The 18,477-nt window shown below is 43.0% G+C and overlaps 2 protein-coding genes across 7 annotated transcripts in view; one reads left to right on the forward strand and one right to left on the reverse strand.

Annotated features, from left to right (window-relative positions):
* SPTBN1 (spectrin beta, non-erythrocytic 1) overlaps positions 1-12,918 on the reverse strand; it is a 212,642-nt gene extending 199,724 nt beyond the window's left edge. For 2 of the 6 annotated variants that reach the window (XR_015136915.1, XM_086326887.1), the window contains exon 1: positions 11,567-11,797. The gene's annotated coding sequence lies outside the window, so the exon portion shown is untranslated. Of the gene's footprint in view, positions 1-10,834; positions 11,093-11,566; positions 11,798-12,465; positions 12,555-12,732 lie in introns of those variants that run through there. The other 4 variants (XM_086326888.1, XM_086326891.1, XM_086326892.1 and 1 more) reach the window with 4 other exon arrangements.
* LOC147363306 (uncharacterized) lies at positions 11,001-14,890 on the forward strand. Its single transcript, XM_086326897.1, has 2 exons — positions 11,001-11,528; positions 12,429-14,890. The coding sequence occupies exons 1-2, from the start codon at positions 11,001-11,003 to the stop codon at positions 12,471-12,473; spliced, it is 573 nt and encodes a 190-aa protein (XP_086183023.1). The 3' UTR covers positions 12,474-14,890.
* The last annotated feature ends 3,587 nt before the right edge of the window (positions 14,891-18,477 follow it).

The following is an 18,477-nucleotide window of genomic DNA, read 5'->3' on the forward strand; positions in this document are numbered from 1 at the left end:
AGTTAGAACTGGACATGGAACAACAGACTGGTTCCAAATAGGAAAAGGAGTATGTCAAGGCTGTATATTGTCCCCCCGCTTATTTAACTTATATGCAGAGTACATCATGAGAAAAGCTGGGCTGGAGGAAGCACAAGCTGGAATCAAGATTGCCGGGAGAAATACCAATAACCTCAGATATGCAGATGGCACTACCCTTATGGCAGAAAGTGAAGAACTAAAGAGCCTCTTGATGAAAGTTAAAGAGTGAAAAAGTTGGCTTAAAAGTCAATATTCAGAAAACTAAGATCATGGCATCCGGTCCCATCACGTCATGGCAAATAGATGGGGAAACAGTGGAAACAGTGGCTGACTTTATTTTTCTGGGCTCCAAAATCACTGCAGATGGTGATTGCAGCCATGAAATTAAAAGACGCTTACTCCTTGGAAGAAAAGTTATAATCAACCTAGACTATTAAAATATAATTAAAATATAAAATATTAAAATAATATGACCAACATAGCATATTAAAAAGCAGAGACATTACTTTGCCAACAAAGGTCCATCTAGTCAGGGCTATGGTTTTTCCTGTGGTCATGTATGGATGTGAGAGTTGGACTGTGAAGAAAGCTGAGCACCAAAGAAGTGACGCTTTTGAAGTGTGGTGTTGGAGCAGACTCTTGAGAGTCCCTTGGACTGCAAGGAGATCCAACCAGTCCATCCTAAAGGAGACCAGTCCTGGGTGTTCATTGGAAGGACCGATGTTGAAGCTGAAACTCTAATACTTTGGCCACCTGATGCGAAGAGCTGACTCATCTGAAAGGACCCTGATGCTGGGAAAGATTGAGGGCAGGAGGAGAAGGGGACGACAGAGGATGAGATGGTTGGATGGCATCACCAACTCGATGGACATGAGTTTGGGTGAACTCCAGGAGTTGGTGATGGACAGGGAGGCCTGGCATGCTGCGGTTTATGGGGTCGCAAACAGTTGGACACGACTGAGCATCTGAACTGAACTGAGTACATTTGAGGGCTTGGACCATAAACCAGAAAACATTAATAATATTATTTCCTCTCTAACATTTCCCTCACCGGCTAAGGACAAAGTGACTCATTTCTGGGATTCACCTTCAAACCACTATCCCGATAAAATTCCCCACTTAAAAAGTCTTAAAATAGTCCTTTGTCTCCCTTCATGGCTGAGGATTTTCAATCACACACATCTCTTTCTCATTTATGTGACACACAGACAAAAAGATATCATTATATGCATACAGAAATATCATATATAACATTATATAAGAATCTCTTTTCATAAAAAAAGGACAGTATTAAAATTCATTCCTCCTACTCTTAGACTGAATATTCTCAAAATGCCAAGAAACCATTAATTGGAAGAAAATCTAAATCGGAAGTCATATTTATCTTAACATTTTCACTTGGAATTTTTTCTGCATTTCTGACCAATTCCAATGAAACCTGATGGTCTAATGGTTACAAAATGAGTTCCAGCAGTAGTGTTTGGGCTTCTGCAAGTGAGAACAAATATGTCACAGAATTCCACTGCTCTCTTCGAGCAACTGTACAGTTTGGACATAATAAGAGAAACCGGGTCTTCCCCACTCTTTAAACTGATGCAGACTGTGAAGTCAAGCTAGCATTCCAGCATATGTGAATGTTCTAGCCCTCTCAAACTCATTCAGAAGTGACTTACACATGCTGATGTTCTCCCACTGCTCCACATAAGAGCAGAAGACAGATATGACAATCCTTTGGAATCTTAAACTATTCCCTAACAATAATCTACAACTGGCCAGGCTTACTTTTTTCTTTTCTTTTTTTAAAAATTAAAGGGTTGATTGATTTTTTTGGCTAAGAAAAAAATGATCCTCATGGTAGTCTATTATTTATTGCACTCTTATTTGTAAAATATTTTAAAACTCCAAATGAGAAACATTAAGTCATAGGAATTTCCTTTCATACAAGAAAGGAAATCATCCATCAACCTACCATCCAAAGCAAACCATTAACATTTTCACGTATTTCCTTCCAGGCTTTTATTTAATATAACAAAATAGGAGTTACACCACATTATACAGCTTTGCATAGAGATATTTCCACTGAATATTATATTATTAGCATTTGCCCTTTTCAGTAAGACTCTAACAAACCATTCAGTACATTGAATTCCATCCTATGTACTGCTCCATAATATATTTGACTATGCCACATTTGCTTTTTCACTATTAATAATGCTAAGAAAATTCTTGTTTAAAAACCTGTCCTTATTTTTAATTTTCTTTAGATTACAGAACTACAAGGGGAATTTCAGTCCAAATGGTATAAACTTTTATGTTTTTGGTTATATATATATATATACATATAAATACATGTATATTATTATTACTGTACTAACAATTGTATCAGAGAAGGCAATGGCACCCCACTCCAGTACTCTTGCCTGGAAAATCCCATGGACGGAGGAGCCTGGTGGGCTGCAGTCCATGAGGTCGCTAAGAGTCGGACACAACTGAGCGACTTCACTTTCACTTTTCACTTTCATGCATTGGAGAAGGAAATGACAACCCACTCTAGTGTTCTTGCCTGGAGAATCCCAGGGACAGGGGAGCCTGATGGGCTGCCGTCTCTGGGGTCACACAGAGCTGGACACGACTAAAGTGACTTAGCAGCAGCAACAACTGTATTAATCCAAATATTCTTCCAACAGGTGATGCAGAGGTCCAATCTCACAGCATCCCAGACAGCATTACCTATCTACCAGTTTAAGTGAAAAATTAACTGTTCTAGTTAATATTTCATATTACTGCTGAGTTTGAACAACTGAATATGGTTATTGGCTTCGTTGTTACCTTCTTTTATAAACTATGTTCCTATCCTTTCCCTAAGCACTAGGGTTTTAGCATTTTCTTGTTTATTAAAAATAAGTATTAATTAGGTTTTCCTTTCCTATAATTTAGACATAGGGACAAGTTTAATATAGACTAAACAGCATTATTTAGGTGCAAGATGGTATTGCTTATGGGAATGTATCTTTTCTGAATAAATCAAACTACTTATTTGCAAGGAAGCATAAAGGTGACACAAACTAAGCAAAACTTCCACATTTTATGACAATTAAAATGTATTGTGATGGGCACTGGATTATTCCACTCAACTTTCTTAGTCCTTTGTGACAGAAACTTAATGCTACCATTTTGCAAATGAAGATACTGGGGCTTGAAGACAGGTCAAGGCAGCTTGCCCAGGGTCAGTGGATGGAGTGATCTGGTGGAGGAATTCCAGGGCCTAAGGCTTGGGACCCCCGCATCCAACAGCCTCTCCCCAGTCACCCTAGCCCTGACCTGTCTCCTTCAGTTTCTCGAACATTACCTCCACTAAGAGTTCTTCCAGAGCCTCAAATTCAGCACAGTTAAAGAAAACTGATTTTCTTCCCAATGAGATATCCACTCTTCCCCTTCACTTGTCTATGTCTCTCATCGTGATGACGACCATGTTCTTTGTCATTATTCAAATATGAACTCTTTATTTTAGCTCTCATCCACTCAGGTCCACTCCCATCCAGTCATCCTACAAAGAGTCAGCAAAGGATCCAGTCTTCACAACCTTTCTCCCAGCCCTCCCCTCCTCATTCTCTCAGCCTCCAACCATCACTTGCTCCCTTAACCTCTGGACTCACACCATCACCTCGTTCCTGTCTCCCTGCTTCTAGCTTCTGTTCCATGTGTTTTGAACATGGCTGAAGTGTTGTGTTATTCAACTATCATCACAGAATTTTAGATGTACAGGATCTTAAAAACTAAGTAACAGATACGATCAGCTGGTAGTTCCGGATTCAAACACTGTGTGGAGAGTTTCTGGAGCTCTAGATCAGCTCTGTGGAAAGAGTGCCCTGACTGATTTTCTATGCCTGCTAGGGACACAGAGAGTGGTGCCCTTGTGGCAGATTTTAACCTTCACTATGGAAGATCCCCTGGAGAAAGGAATGGCAACCCACTCCAATATCTTGCCTGAAGAGTCCCATGGACAGAGGAGCCTGGCGGGCTACAGTCCATGGGGTCACAAAGAATAGGACACAACTGAGCGACTAACACTTCATTTCTTCATGATTTCACCTAAGTTTTTCATTTTATAAATTTAGATCTGAGACCAGAAGGATTAATGGCTTGCTGAAGTCATATACCTGGTCAGTAAAAGATCTTTTATCTTCTACACATACAGAGCATATTCTTTTTTTTTTTTAAGTTGAAGACTTTATTGCATGCAAAAGGAAAGTACATGTTGGAAAACTCCATCGTGGGAACTTCCTGTACCCTGAAAGGCAATGCCAAAGAATGCTCAAACTACCGAACAATTGCACTCATCTCACACACTAGTAAAGTAATCCTCGAAATTCTCCAAGCCAGGCTTCAGCAATATGTGAACTATGAACTTCCTGATGTTCAAGCTGGTTTTAGAAAAGGCAGAGGAACCAGAGATCAAATTGCCAACATCCTCTGGATCATGGAAAAAGCAAGAGAGTTCCAGAAAAACATCTATTTCTGCTTTATTGACTATGCCAAAGCCTTTGACTATGTGGATCACAATAAACTGTGGAAAATTCTGAAAGAGATGGGAATACCAGACCACCTGATCTGCCTCTTCAGAAATTTGTATGCAGGTCAGGAAGCAACAGTTAGAACTGGACATGGAACAACAGACTGGTTCCAAATAGGAAAAGGAGTACGTCAAGGCTGTATATTGTCACCCTGCTTATTTAACTTCTATGCAGAGTACATCATGAGAAACGCTGGACTGGAAGAAGCACAAGCTGGAATCAAGATTGCCGGGAGAAATATCAATAACCTCAGATATGCAGATGACACCACCCTTATGGCAGAAAGTGAAGAGGAACTCAAAAGCCTCTTGATGAAAGTGAAAGTGGAGAGTGAGAGAGTTGGCTTAAAGCTCAACATTCAGAAAACGAAGATCATGGCATCTGGTCCCATCACTTCATGGGAAATAGATGGGGAAACAGTGGAAACAGTGTCAGACTTTATTTTTTTGGGTTCCAAAATCACTACAGATGGTGACTGCAGCCATGAAATTAAAAGACGCTTACTCTTTGGAAGGAAAGTTATGACCAACCTAGACAGCATATTCAAAAGCAGAGACATTACTTTGCCAACAAAGGTTCGTCTAGTCAAGGCTATGGTTTTTCCTGTGGTCATGTATGGATGTCAGAGTTGGGCTGTGAAGAAGGCTGAATGCCGAAGAACTGATGCTTTTGAACTGTGGTGTTGGAGAAGACTCTTGAGAGTCCCTTGGACTGCAAGGAGATCCAACCAGTCCATTTTGAAGGAGATCAGCCCTGGGATTTCTTTGGAAGGAATGATGCTAAAGCTGAAACTCCAGTACTTTGGCCACCTCATGCGAAGAGTTGACTCATTGGAAAAGACTCTGATGCTGGGAGGGATTGTGGGCAGGAGGAGAAGGGGACGACAGAGGATGAGATGGCTGGATGGCATCACTGACTCGATGGATGTGAGTCTGGGTGAACTCCGGGAGTTGGTGATAGACAGGGAGGTCTGGCATGCTGCAATTCATGGGGTTGCAAAGAGTCGGACACGACTGAGCGACTGAACTTAACTGAACACCAGTGTCCAAACCTGCTCTTCTGTAAGAGCCAGGTTGTCTTGAGGCCGGCAACTGTCACAAGGCGTCCAGCCCTCCTCCCGGCTGCCCTGTGACCTCCTCAGCCTGGCTCAAGATGGGCAGGGTCCTCCATCACAGCAACAGGGCATATTCTATACAGTAGGAGTATACAGTCCTTGGATCAGAACTGATTCTTACTCAACTGTAGGTCAGCCCATCATCCTAACTCAATCACAAGTCTTGGCAAGAGATAGTACTCAATAATTATTTACTGCATTAAAAATCATACTGGAAAGTAACTTTAGAGTAGGAGCAAAGGCATTACATTCATATAAATGCTTCTTGGTAGAAGAAGAAGCACTCCTTTCAAGAACAGGAAACTGAACTGAACTGACAAAGGGTTTTCACTAAGTGGTCTTGCACAGCCTGTGTTAATCAATATAAAAATTCCACTGGTAACAGAATATTTTAAAAAATAAAAGAATAAAGCTCTTTTGACATAAAAATGTTAAGGTAGTTTTGAGAAAACACTCCAAGAGGGGGTTAGTGGCTTGTATAGCTTGTAGTCCAAAGAGAAAGGAATGGAACTGTTATCAGCTAAACACGTACTAGGTGCCCAGGACTGTACGCTGCTGTCTCACAACTGTATGAGGAAGTATTATTCCCTTTTTACTTATGAGGAAACTGTGGTTTCAAGAATAATGAACTAACCCAAGGACCTAGATGTGAGCACATGGCTGGTACATAACAGCATTTAGGATTTGAGCCCAGATTGATTTGACTCTAAAATCTAAGTTCTTCCCAAACTAAGGAAAGTTATTCTGTAATAACATAATCATCCCCACAAACCTTAAAGAACAAAACCTGATTATGATTCTCCTGAAATTATGAGTGATTGCTCATCAAAAGAAACCACAGTTTAAAACAAAACATAAACTGGGAAGTAGTTTTTGCAACGCATGAAATCCACAACGGATTATAAGACAATCTATATTAAATCAGTCAATAAGAAAATAGCTAAAAGAAATACAGACAAATGACTAAATCAGGACTTCACAAAAGAAAGAACCCAAAAGGTCAATAATACATACTTAACTTCCAATAATCAGGGAAATTTCAAATAAAGAGCTTAATGAGATAACATTTCACAAGTATTACTGGACAACATTTTGAAGTCTGGCAAGGTTGTAAAACAACTATAACAGCTATATACTTCTAGTAGGAATATAATCAGTACAATCACTCTGGCATTATCTAGTAAGGTTGGTGATGCACATACCCTATGATCTGGCAAATTTCATTCCTGAGAAGGAGAGAAAAATAACATGTTTGTGTGCATATGCATGTACGCCTACATACTTAATAAGAGACATGCAGAGGACCCATTCATAGCTGTCCTTTTATAAAAGAAAAAAGAAAAAAACTAGAATCAATCCAAATCTCCATCTACAGTAGAAAGAATAAATAAGTCATGATGGAATACTACACAGCAATGAAAATGAATGAACTATAGCAAAGAAATGAATGAGTCTCAGGAATGTTAATCTAAAAGGACAAGTCACAGAAGAATACATAAAGTATAATTTCATTTATATAATATAAAGTTCAGAAACATAAAAAAATAAGTAAGAATTTTAAAAAGGATAGCCCATAAAGAAGATCAAAGGAATGATAAACACAAAATTCAGGGCTGTGGTTGTTTCAGATGGGATGATAGGGGGGCACATGGGTGACTCTGAATGTATGACAGTTTCTTCTTCTTGAACTAGGTGCTGACTGCCTGTGTGTTCACTGGTTTATGATTCAGTAGCATCTTTGATGAACATTATTCTGTATATACAAATCACTTAATAAAAAACAACTGTAAGGGGGGAAAAATGAGCCAGAAGGTCAGGATACTGAATATACCAGGAAAAACAGCTGATAAGAAAAAACAAGATGCCAGAGGTAGAGCTCAGGGGTTTAGCCTCCTGGACTCCAGTTTTGCTGTGTCAAAGCTAACACCATCTTCTGGAGAAGGAGGAGAAGATTGTTTTTTTCAACTTCAGAGGTGTTTCAGAAAAGAACCTAAAGAAATTGACTAGTCTAAATAAACATAATATTAATAAATAGAACTCTTCCACCTAAAAGTTACAGAAGAACTTTAAAAAGTATTTCTGTATTATATATAGTATGTGTATCAATTTCTTAATGATGCAAGGGGGGAAATGTGCTGATACTTCAGCAAAAGAGAAGTAAGATACTAGAAGGACCCTTTTGATACGGAGGTCCCTTAGCTGAAGGTGTAGAGCAGTTTTTTTATTTAATGTGCATACAAATCACTTAGGGGTCACGGTAAAATGCAAATGCTATTTGGGAGGACTGGGCCTCTAAGAATTTGCATATGCAACAAGCTCCCATTTTGTAAATGATCCTGTGCTGAACCTCAGGATGATAGTGAGATATCATGAAAATGCCTTCTCTGGTGATGTTTAAAAATGTAAATATAAGAGTACAGATAGTTTCATTCTGCCCCCAAAGTAGAGACTGATGACGTTATTCCTACATTACAAAAACTTAGATACAGGACATCTCTATCCAAAAATCAAGAATACTTAACTAGGTCTTTTGCAAAGAAAAGGTGCTTTGGGAAAATAGCAAAGACTGAAAATTTACAAGAGAACTCCATGAGAGGTTTTACTCACCTCCAGAGATCTAAAGAAGTAGCTCTTTCAGCCTAGGTATTAGCTCTTTTCTTATGGAATAATGGTTTACATTCCCAACAGTCTCAATAGAAGAAACCAGGACAACCATAAACGATATTCACAGAGCATTAATTAAGCCTTGATTATGATGCAGATAGTGGTGGCGAGAACAACACAATTGTGGAGCATAACATCACTGCATGTAAAAAATATATATGTTGGGCTTTAAAATTCTAAGAGTATGCTTTTAAAATGAAAAGTTTACTATCTCAATAAAAATATCAAATAATTTCCACCTGTCATGTCTATGTTTGTTTAGTAGTACTTAAAATCCATACAGCAAGACAAAATAACCACTTCAATACTCTTCCAGGGAAACTCTGCCACTGTCAAGTCTCTGCTAAGGATGTGTCTGTCACAAGGGGAGCAAGGTCTTGTCCCTTGCTCCAACAACATCACAGACAGTTGTTACTACTCTCATCCAAGGGCTGCTCTTTACTGAAAGCCTGCACAGCAGGAGACCACCAAGTGACAGCATTTTCTTCACTGGCCTGATGCTTCTCATTCTCTCTGATGAAGGTTCTGGTCAGACCAGAGCCAACAGAGCTACAAAGAGCTTGACCTAACAGAATTCTGCACCTGGTTAAGTCAGAACAGCTAAACCTCTGGTGACATCAACACAGGATATATTCTTACAACATAGTAAATCCAAAATGTTTGGATAATCCATGGAAACAATACTCCCAAACATTTCAATGCAACATGATTTTATACAACCAGCACAACAACGAAGCCCAAATCTAAAAAATTCTATATTTTAATGGCCCTCTATTACTGAAACTCAAAATGAGGCACGTAAACCACACAGTCTGCAGTAGATTCTACTTCTGTGGCTGGTCTACAGAAAATCAAATGCCATTAACCTAGACTAATTAGAGATCTAAAAAATAAAAGCAGACACACCCTTGCTTTGAAACACTGATCTTCCCTTCCAGTTAGCATACTGAAATTCCCTTTTCACCTCTACATTCTAGAAAGGGGAGGGGGGAGGGGTGCACAATCTGAAATGTATCCCGTTGGCCATCCCACACTGAACTGTAGAAGTGGCATTTAGAAGGGAAATTCCTTGTGTACTACCCCAGACTAAATAGACAAGGACGCTGGAACGTCTCCTTCTAACCAGATAGAGCCACACAGGCCTTAGTGGTCTGCCCTTCTCCACCCGGTCCCCATCTGCAAAAAAAAAATGTGCATAAAAATATACATACATATAAACAAACAAACGCAGTCAGTTACTACCACAATCCCACTATTCATGACGGAAGACAACCCGTCTATTAAAACCAACCTGAATACCAATGTACCATCAATCATAATACTCATTTACTAAATAATCCTTAATAAAGAATCCAAATATGTCATTGTATTTGAATACAGAAAAAGCAAACGACTAAAACAAAGCAAATACAGGTTAAAGAAATCATTTACCATCTGTCAAAAACGTATGTAAATTCCTTTTAAAACAATCTACTGCATGTTAATATCTTTTAAAAATATCTCAGGGACATATGAACTAAAATATATCAATTGTTTCATTTCAAAAAATGGTTTCCTATAGGAAAAATTCATAGTGTTGATCAAAGAGGTACTGTAATCCCGTAGCTGTAACGCTTCAATTAATAAATATCAACTTTCCACATATGATGAAATTGATGGAGAATTGGGTTGTGGTTTACGGATTACAGGTGATCCACCAAAAGACGCTGAGACTCCCAATACAGAGTGCACCATGGCCTCCGCACACCGCTGGGGCCGGGTCCTCTCCGCAGCCCCTCCCTACCGAGGCTGAGGTCCCTCGGTTAGAGATTACATTCCGGTCCGCAGCCGCAGGCCGACTCCCTCTGCCCCGCATTAGCACTGCAGGACACCCCTTCATCCCAGAACGGCCAACAGGCGAGGCAGCCGGGGGTCACCCCAAGAGAAGCCTCCCCCCCTCACAGCTAGGTGACCTGGTCCTCCTTACGCTCCATCCAGCTGAAGCAGCATGACAAGGTAGAAGCGGCTCCGGGTCTCAGCCAAGGGCAGCCCTGGGCCTGGGTGGGGCCGGGCGGGGGCCGCAGGCGCCCAGTGGCCGTGCCAAGCCCCGCCAGCGAGAAGCAGGGGAGGCTGCGATACTGCTGCATTGTGCTGCATCACGGCGAAGGCAACGGGAGCCATCCATCTTGCCAAAAAATCACATCCCCGTCCAGATAAACCCTACTGAATCCATTTTCCTCCTCTGCCGAAGCACCCCCCACACTCGCCCTCTCCTCACTCACTATCTCGCCCAGCTTTTGACTGGAAAAATAACGGGCACAGCTTGTGTACCGAGCCCCACAACACTCCTCCTCCCCCCCACCCCTATCTGATGGCAGGCACTTGGCATCTTTCCTATCACAAAAACAAAGGGAAGGCTCCCCGCAAAAGAGGGCCGCGGGCGTGGTGTGAGGGCTGATGACCATAGGGGCTTTCAGCTCACCTCCCCAAAGTCAGGCCCGGAGGGTCCCCGCGTTGGCACAAACCTGTTGAAGAGAGGGTGGCAGGAGCTGAAGGGCGGGCGCAGCGGCAGCTCCGCGCCCCGAGGCGGCTCCCGCCCAGCCCTGGGAGAGCAGGGACCGCAGGGAGGGCGGGGGGCGGGAGTGAAGATGGGCGGGAGTGGGGGCGCCGGGCCGCCGCCTCCGGTTCAGCTGCAGCGCGGCGCAGCCGGGACCACGCCTGGCCGCATCCCCCGTACCGTTACGCTCAGAGCCCGGCCCTGTCAACGCCGCCCCCGCTCGCCACCAGCCGGGGCTAGAGGGAGGGCACCTGAAAATATACCCTTGCGTCTGCCCACTCCGCAACCACCCCCGCGCAGCGGCCCCCAGCTGGAGGGAAGAGGCGGCGGAGGGAGGAACGAGGATTCGGCCCAGGGGATGAGGCTAGGCGGCCGCGGTGCGCTCCGCGGATGTGCAGCCACCTCACTGAGAAGCCCGCCGACCCCCGCCCCGCACCGCCCGAGTACTCAGAAGCACTGGGGACCCGGCTCCCCGCGCCGCCCCCGCCCGGGTTCTGCAGTTTCCCTGCCCCCACGCCGCTCCCCGGGCGTAGGGCAGCGGCGGGGCAGCGGCGTCCTCCCGGCCTGGGCCCGCGCCCCTCCTCCCGCCGCCCCGGAGCCAGCCCGGGAGGCAGCCCCAGTGAGTTGGCATCTTCCAGCCTCCGGCCCCCTACCTACCTCCCGCGGATAGGGGGGTGGGGGCGCCGGGGTCCCGTCCTCCTCCCGCTCCTCGGCGGCCGGGCGGGTGGGCCGGGAAGCGACTCCGCGGGGCTGTCCGCGGCTGGGGCCGGGGCTCACAGGACGGGACCAGTGGGCGCTGCTGCGCGGGGCTGCGCGCTCGCTCCGGGCGGAGAGGCGGCCGAGGGAGGGACTGGAGGAATCCGCAGCCTGCACGGCAACAGCTGCACTGATTCCGGGGGCTGGGCTGGAGCGCGGGGCGGGGGGAGGAGGGGAGGGAGCTGCAGGGAGGGGGCGAGGGGCGGGGAGAGGAGCGCGCGGACGCGGACGGGCGGGCGCCGGGCGCGCGCACACACGCGCGCTCACACGTTCTCTCCCGCACACCCTCCACCCCGCCCCTGCGCTCCTCCCTCCTCGTTTGCTCGCTAGCGCAGGACCTCTGCGCTCGTCCAGAGCCCCGCAGTCGCCCACCCGGCGCCTGTTCCGCGCGCGACCCGAACCTCGGGCGCGTCCACGCTCTCCCCGCGGAGGCTCTGCCCTGGCCAAGCGCCAGCCTTGTCCCCTGCCGCCGGTACTGGCCGGGGCTGGCCTGGGCAGGGTGGGCACAGACGCCGCGCTCTCCGAGCCAAGGGACGGTGGTGGCTTTGTCCCCACAGCCGGCGAAGTCCAATTTCACGTTTCATTTGAGGCTAATTCGATTATCGCCATGGAAAGGGGCAGCCTAATTTTCTACGTGACTTGTGCAGCCTCTTTTCGCCCGCGACGTTAGCGTTTGAAACGCGATGGAGAGAGCGTGTGGAGGGAGGCTTTGGAAAGTCGTTTGGTTGGTTTAGTTTTAGATCTAGCTGGTGATGCCTTATAGGTTCTGCCCGGCCTGATGAAGAGCGATGGTGACGAACCTGGGTGATGGAAGGAGAGCGGTTGTTGCTCGGCGAAGTCAACATCTTCGTCCTTCATGAGTGATTTTTCACCCTTTCCCTCGCGGTAGCTGTAATAGACCCCACAAGTGGTTCGTGCAACTCTTGCCTCCCTCGCCTGACGCCCCAACGCTCACTTTAGCCTGGTTGGGTGCCCTTCCCGAGCCGCTCCCGCGGAGTGGGGGCGTCCCCGGTGCACTGGCGACCCGGCGATGGCGGGAGGGCTGAGTTCTCCTCTTACCCACATACCGTGAGACGGACACCGGACGTTTCCTCGAGATTCGGCGAGTGTGCGAGCAGGTTCTCAACCAGTTTGCTCACCCTGTCAATGCCTCGGGCTATGTAGAAATTCTGGAACCGCCACTATTGAGGAGAAAAGATGGTGTCATCACCAGGACCACAAATAGAAACGCTCTTCAGAAAGCAGTCTGGAGAAACTGACTTTCTGCCTGCTCTGTAAGTGCCCAACGCGGCAGTGTAAGCCTTCCGAGGGAAGAGGCCTTTCTCCATTGTTTGTTTTTAAAGCCTTAAGGCTTTTCTCCTGAAGATATGACCCTCAAACCCTAAATTAAAAAAAAAAATTTTTTTTAATAATAACAATAATAATAGACCATGAGAGATCTATAAATCAACCAGGTCCATGCGATCATGCTTATATCTCCAATCAGTGGACCTGGTAGATTTACTGTATTTTTGTATGTAGTTTTAATGAATATTTAAAAATAAAACTAAACAAAATCATCTCAGCAAAGTGAAGATGATCCTTCCTTTCAGGCCTTCACCATATGTTTGAATGTTTGACCAAAGTTTATATTTGAACTGTATGAAAAAAATTGAGGAAGGCAAATAATTTAACATTTTTCTCACAAGGCTGATCACCACAGCCAGGTGAACTCTCAAAGGGCAGGTTTCTTTGTCCATTGTTTATACATAGTAGGCATTTAAAAGGTACTCAAAAAATACTTGTTGAATTGAACAGAATCAACATGTCTGTGGCTGCCCTTATTAGGTAAGGCGAAATCCGACTAGAAATAAAAGTTGTTTCCCTTTCACTTATTTTGTGCCAGAGCCCCTAGCCCCTTCCCACCCCACACACAATGTTAATGAAATACCAAAGAAAACAATGGCAGTACTGAGAAATGCCTGTTTAAATTCTTTCAGTGTTATTCTGAAATTGTGACTCTTAACTGTTTCCTTTATCACAGATAACAGTATTCGAATAAATCTTCATTTGATGGATGAGTCACCTGCCGTACCCCAGTCTACTCCCCCTTACTTTAAAAATTTTTCCTTCAGAAAGGGAAGCCAGACATATCTTTAGCAAGGTACTCCAGTAAAGTGGCAGCAAGTATTCAAAAAATGTGAAAGACAAGGATTCAGAGTTTCACTGTAAATACCTGATAGCAACCTTTGGTGGGAAAAAAACATCACCCAGGAGAGCCCAGGGTATCACTGACCAGGAAAAATTAACATGTCCCCCATCCCCAAAAAAGTCAATCTGGAGAGATCACTGAAGAAGGCACATATCTCTGTAGAAGGACAGAACCGAGAAAAAGAAAAAACATTTAGGCAATAATAAAGGTAACTCAAAAGGATTATTCTTAAGTATCTCAGATGCAGCTTTGAAGTCTTTCCTCATATTAGACTTAAGGTTGATTTAAAGGAACCTAAAACTCATCAGTGTCCTCTCTGTAACTTCCTACTCTCCATTTTCAAAACCTTGTGAGTATATATGGCTTTGTCGCCAGGCATTATTTGTCTCCAATAAAGTGGATATAGCACTTTATTTCAAAATTTTTTTACAGATATATATAGTTACTTTAACTTTCCATTAGAAATGTAGGGGGAAATCTTGTCAACCTACTTATTAGTCAGTATAGACTAGGTTATGATGCTGTAATACCCAGTCCCCAAATCTCAGTATAATATGCTAGTTACGAATCAGCAAAAACTTTGTTGCTTATACACAGTCAACTGTGGTTCCAAGAAACTCTCTGAGGAAGCTGTCTTCCAAATGTCAGCTCAGCATTCTGGAATACTTAGATGCTATGGTACCTTCATATCAGAAATACTTCTGCCCAGAAATGGCACAAAGTTTTCTCCACTTGCATTTTACATGACTTGCTTTGTCAGGTGACTACAACTAAAATCAAAGATTGATGAACAATAGTGATGTCTGCCACCACTTGTTTTATTTAGAAAAGAGGAAATGGTACTTTATTTACTTGATTATATTAGCCCAACTAATACCTGTATACCTACAAACTATTATGTATAAAATAAGCTACAACGACATATTGTACAACACAGAGGATACAGACAATATTTTAAAATAACAAAAAAATTATTAAGATTATAAACTTTAAGTTGTATATATTTTACCACAATAAAAATTTAGAAAAAGAAAGCCCATCTTTTATTGTACTAATTAACATGCTAAAATTTTAAAAGGACACATTTTGAAAACTTGAATAAATTTTTTTCATTTCTAATATTCTTAAACTTGACTTCCTTTTCACGCTGAACTAGTCTGAGAAGTCTCCTCATATTAGAAATGTTCCATCTGGTGATTTACACATATTTATTTTGCACTGGGGAAACCTCCAGACTTATATGTTTCAAGTATCATTACCATTAATGAATAGTTTCTGAGCACCAATAGCACATTTATTGCTCAGTAAAATAATTCATTCTTTCAATTATTCAAGAAATATGTATGCCTTAATCTGTTCTGGGCTGTGAAATAAAGCAGTGGGCAAAACAGTAAAAAAAAATCACTGCCTTCAGGGAGCTTCCATTGTAGAAGAGGGTATGATCAATAAACAAGTACAATATATGTATCATTATTAATCTGACTATATGGTAATATAAATGTTTAGAAACAGTATTTATAACATGATCAGAATAAATAGTCTCAGCTTTCTATATAGGATCTTCAAAATTTTCTGTTAACAATGGTAAGGATCATGTGTGTGCGTGCTAAGTCACCTCAGTGGTGTCCTACTCTTTGCAACCCTATGGACTGCAGCCCACCAGGCTCCTCTGTCCATGGGATTCTCCAGGCAAGAATACTGGAGTAGGTTGCCATGCCCTCTTCCAGGGGATCTTCCTGACCCAGGGATGAAACCCGTCTCTCTTGTTTCCTGCACTGGCAAGTGGAGTCTTTATCACTAGCACCACCTGGAAAGCCCAGTAAGTAGCAACTATAAAGTACTTTCCAGTTTTTACAGTGTTTTAGCAAATAACACGGAGAAGGCAATGACACCCCACTCCAGTACTTTTGCCTGGAAAATCCCATGGACAGAGGAGCCTGGTAGACTGCAGTCCATGGGGTCGCTAAGAGTCGGACACGACTGAGCAACTTCACTTTCACTTTTCACTTTCATGCATTGGAGAAGGAAATGGCAGCCCACTCCAGTGTTCTTGCCTGGAGAATCCCAGGGACCGGGGAGCCTGGTGGGCTGCCGTCTATGGGGTTGCACAGAGTCGGACACGACTGAAGCGACTTAGCAGCAGCAGCAAATAACATACTTTCTTGTCCTTTTGTCAGTTCTGTGAGGTAGATATTAACCCCATTTTATAAATGAGAAAACTGAGACATAATTTGAGTTTCTAAGTTTACACAAGTGCTAAGTAACAGTGATATCTACTTAGAAACTAGTACATCAGAGCCGTGTGCTTGAGCATTGCATATTAATTATTAAAAAGTAGTTCTCTTTTCCAGATGAAAAAAGTTCTAGAGATGGATGGTGGTGATGGGGGCACAACAATGTGACTGAACTGATGACATTGAACTGTACATTTGAAAATGGTTAAAGTGCTAACAAATGGATAAAGATGTGATACATATAAACAATAAAATATTACTCACCATGAAAAGGAATGAATTTGACTCAGTGGTAGTGAGGTGGATGAACCTACAGCCTGTTATACATAGTGAAGTAAGTCAGAAAGAGAAAAATAAATATTGTATACTAATGCGAAATAGATAGGGAAACAGTGGAAACAGAGTCAGACTTTATGTTTTGGGGCTCCAAAATCACTGCAGATGGTGACTGCAGCCATGAAATTAAAAGACGCTTACTCCTTGGAAGAAAAGTTATGACCAACCTAGATAACATATTCAAAAGCAGAGGCATTACTTTGCCAACAAAGATCTGTCTAGTCAAGGCTATGGTTTTTCCAGTGGTCATGTATGGATGTGAGAGTTGGACTGTGAAGAAGGCTGAGCGCTGAAGAATTGATGCTTTTGAACTGTGGTGTTGGAGAAGACTCTTGAGAGTCCCTTGGACTGTAAGGAGATCCAACCAGTCCATTCTAAAGGAGATCAGTCCTGGGTGTTCTTTGGAGGGAAGGATGCTAAAGCTGAAACTCCAGTACTTTGACCAATGAAAGAGTTGATTCATTGGAAAAGACTGTGATGCTGGAGGGATTGGGGGCAGGAGGAAAAGGGGACAACAGAGGATGAGACGGCTGGATGGCATCACCGACTCAATGGACGTGAGTTTGAGTGAACTCTGGGAGTTGGTGAGGGACAGGGAGGCCTGGCATGCTGCAATTCATGGGGTTGCAAAGAGTCGGACACAACTGAACGACTGAACTGAACTGAAGGCATATATATGGAATCTAGAAAAATAGTACCGATACAGGGAAGGAATGACGCAGACATAGAGAATGGACTTGTAGACACGGTAGGGGAAGGAGAGGGTGGGACAAATGGAGAAAGTGGCGTTGACATATATAAACTATCATATGTAAAAGAGAGCTGGTGGGAAGTTGCTATATAACACAGGCACCCCAGCCTGGCACTCTGTGATGACCTAGAGGGGTAGGGTAGGGGGAGGGGAGGGAGGCTCACAAGGGAGAGGATATTTGTATTATTATGGTTGATTCAAGTTGTTTGGCAGAAACTGACACAACATTGTAAAGCAATTTTTCCTCCAATTAAAAAACAAAAAGCAGTATTTTTTAAAATGTTTAAAAATATTTTTAGTACTTTATAGACTCTTTTGTCCATTGACTGTTAGTCAGCAAACAGATGAAGACATATCAAAAAATAAATAAAAATGGTTAAGATGGTAAATACTATGTATATATTACATTTTTTTTAATTCTTAAAGTAATTCTGAATTTAGATTTCTACTCTGGAATAGTAGATTAGATGTTCTCAACGATTCTTCACTTAACCCACATGTTAGATTACACTGTTTACTTGCTGTGTTGTATGCACACTGATGTCTATGGTACAATAAACACACCCTGCTGGAAGGCTTTACTCTTCTATATCTGTGTATTTCAGTTCCCACCAGTTGTGTTGTGTATTTACCAAGGCAGTTATGTCTCTCCTCAAACTTGTTTACGCCAGTTATACTTACTATACCTAATAATTACATTTATTATAATTAAGCATTATATAAACCAATTAAATATGCATATGAAAGAGTTCTTTCAGTGGAAACGAAGTGGTGTATTTTTGAAATGTCTGATGAAAGGCTAAAAATATTACCATCAGATTATGTGTGGTCAGTTCCATTCAGTTCAGTCACTCGGTCATGTCCGATGCTTTGCGACCCCATGGACTGCAGCCCTCTAGGCTCCCCTGTCCATGGAATTTCCCAGGTAAGAACATTGGAGTGGGTTGCTATGCCCTCCTCCAGGGGATTTTCCCTACCTGGGGAATCAAACCCACGTCTCCTGCACTGGCATCTGAATTCGTTACCGCTGCTACACCTATGACACCAAAAATATAAACAATAACAAAAATAGACAAAATTGATTTTACCAAAAATAGGCAAAATGGAAACTTTTGTGCACCAAAGGACGTATCAAGAAATTGAAAAAAATCTACAGAATAGGAGAAAATATTTGCAAATCATACATCGGATAAGGATGTAGTATTCAGAATATATAAAAACCTTTCACAACTCAACAACAAAATGACAAACGACCCAATTAAGAAATAGGCAAAAGAGTTGAGTAGAATTTTCTCCAAAG

This window comes from Bos grunniens, chromosome 11, assembly GCF_055505025.1.
Source record: "Bos grunniens cultivar Pamir isolate PY7600 chromosome 11, Bosgru_T2T1.0, whole genome shotgun sequence".
NCBI classification, from domain to species: domain Eukaryota; kingdom Metazoa; phylum Chordata; class Mammalia; order Artiodactyla; family Bovidae; genus Bos; species Bos grunniens.

Bases quoted from the DNA above. Each gene is read 5' to 3' on its own strand.
- LOC147363306 (XM_086326897.1), top strand. From the start codon at position 11,001: ATGGGCGGGAGTGGGGGCGCCGGGCCGCCGCCTCCGGTTCAGCTGCAG. The intron at 11,529-12,428 runs GTGAGTTGGCAT...GATGCCTTATAG, and splicing joins CAGCCCGGGAGGCAGCCCCA to GTTCTGCCCGGCCTGATGAA.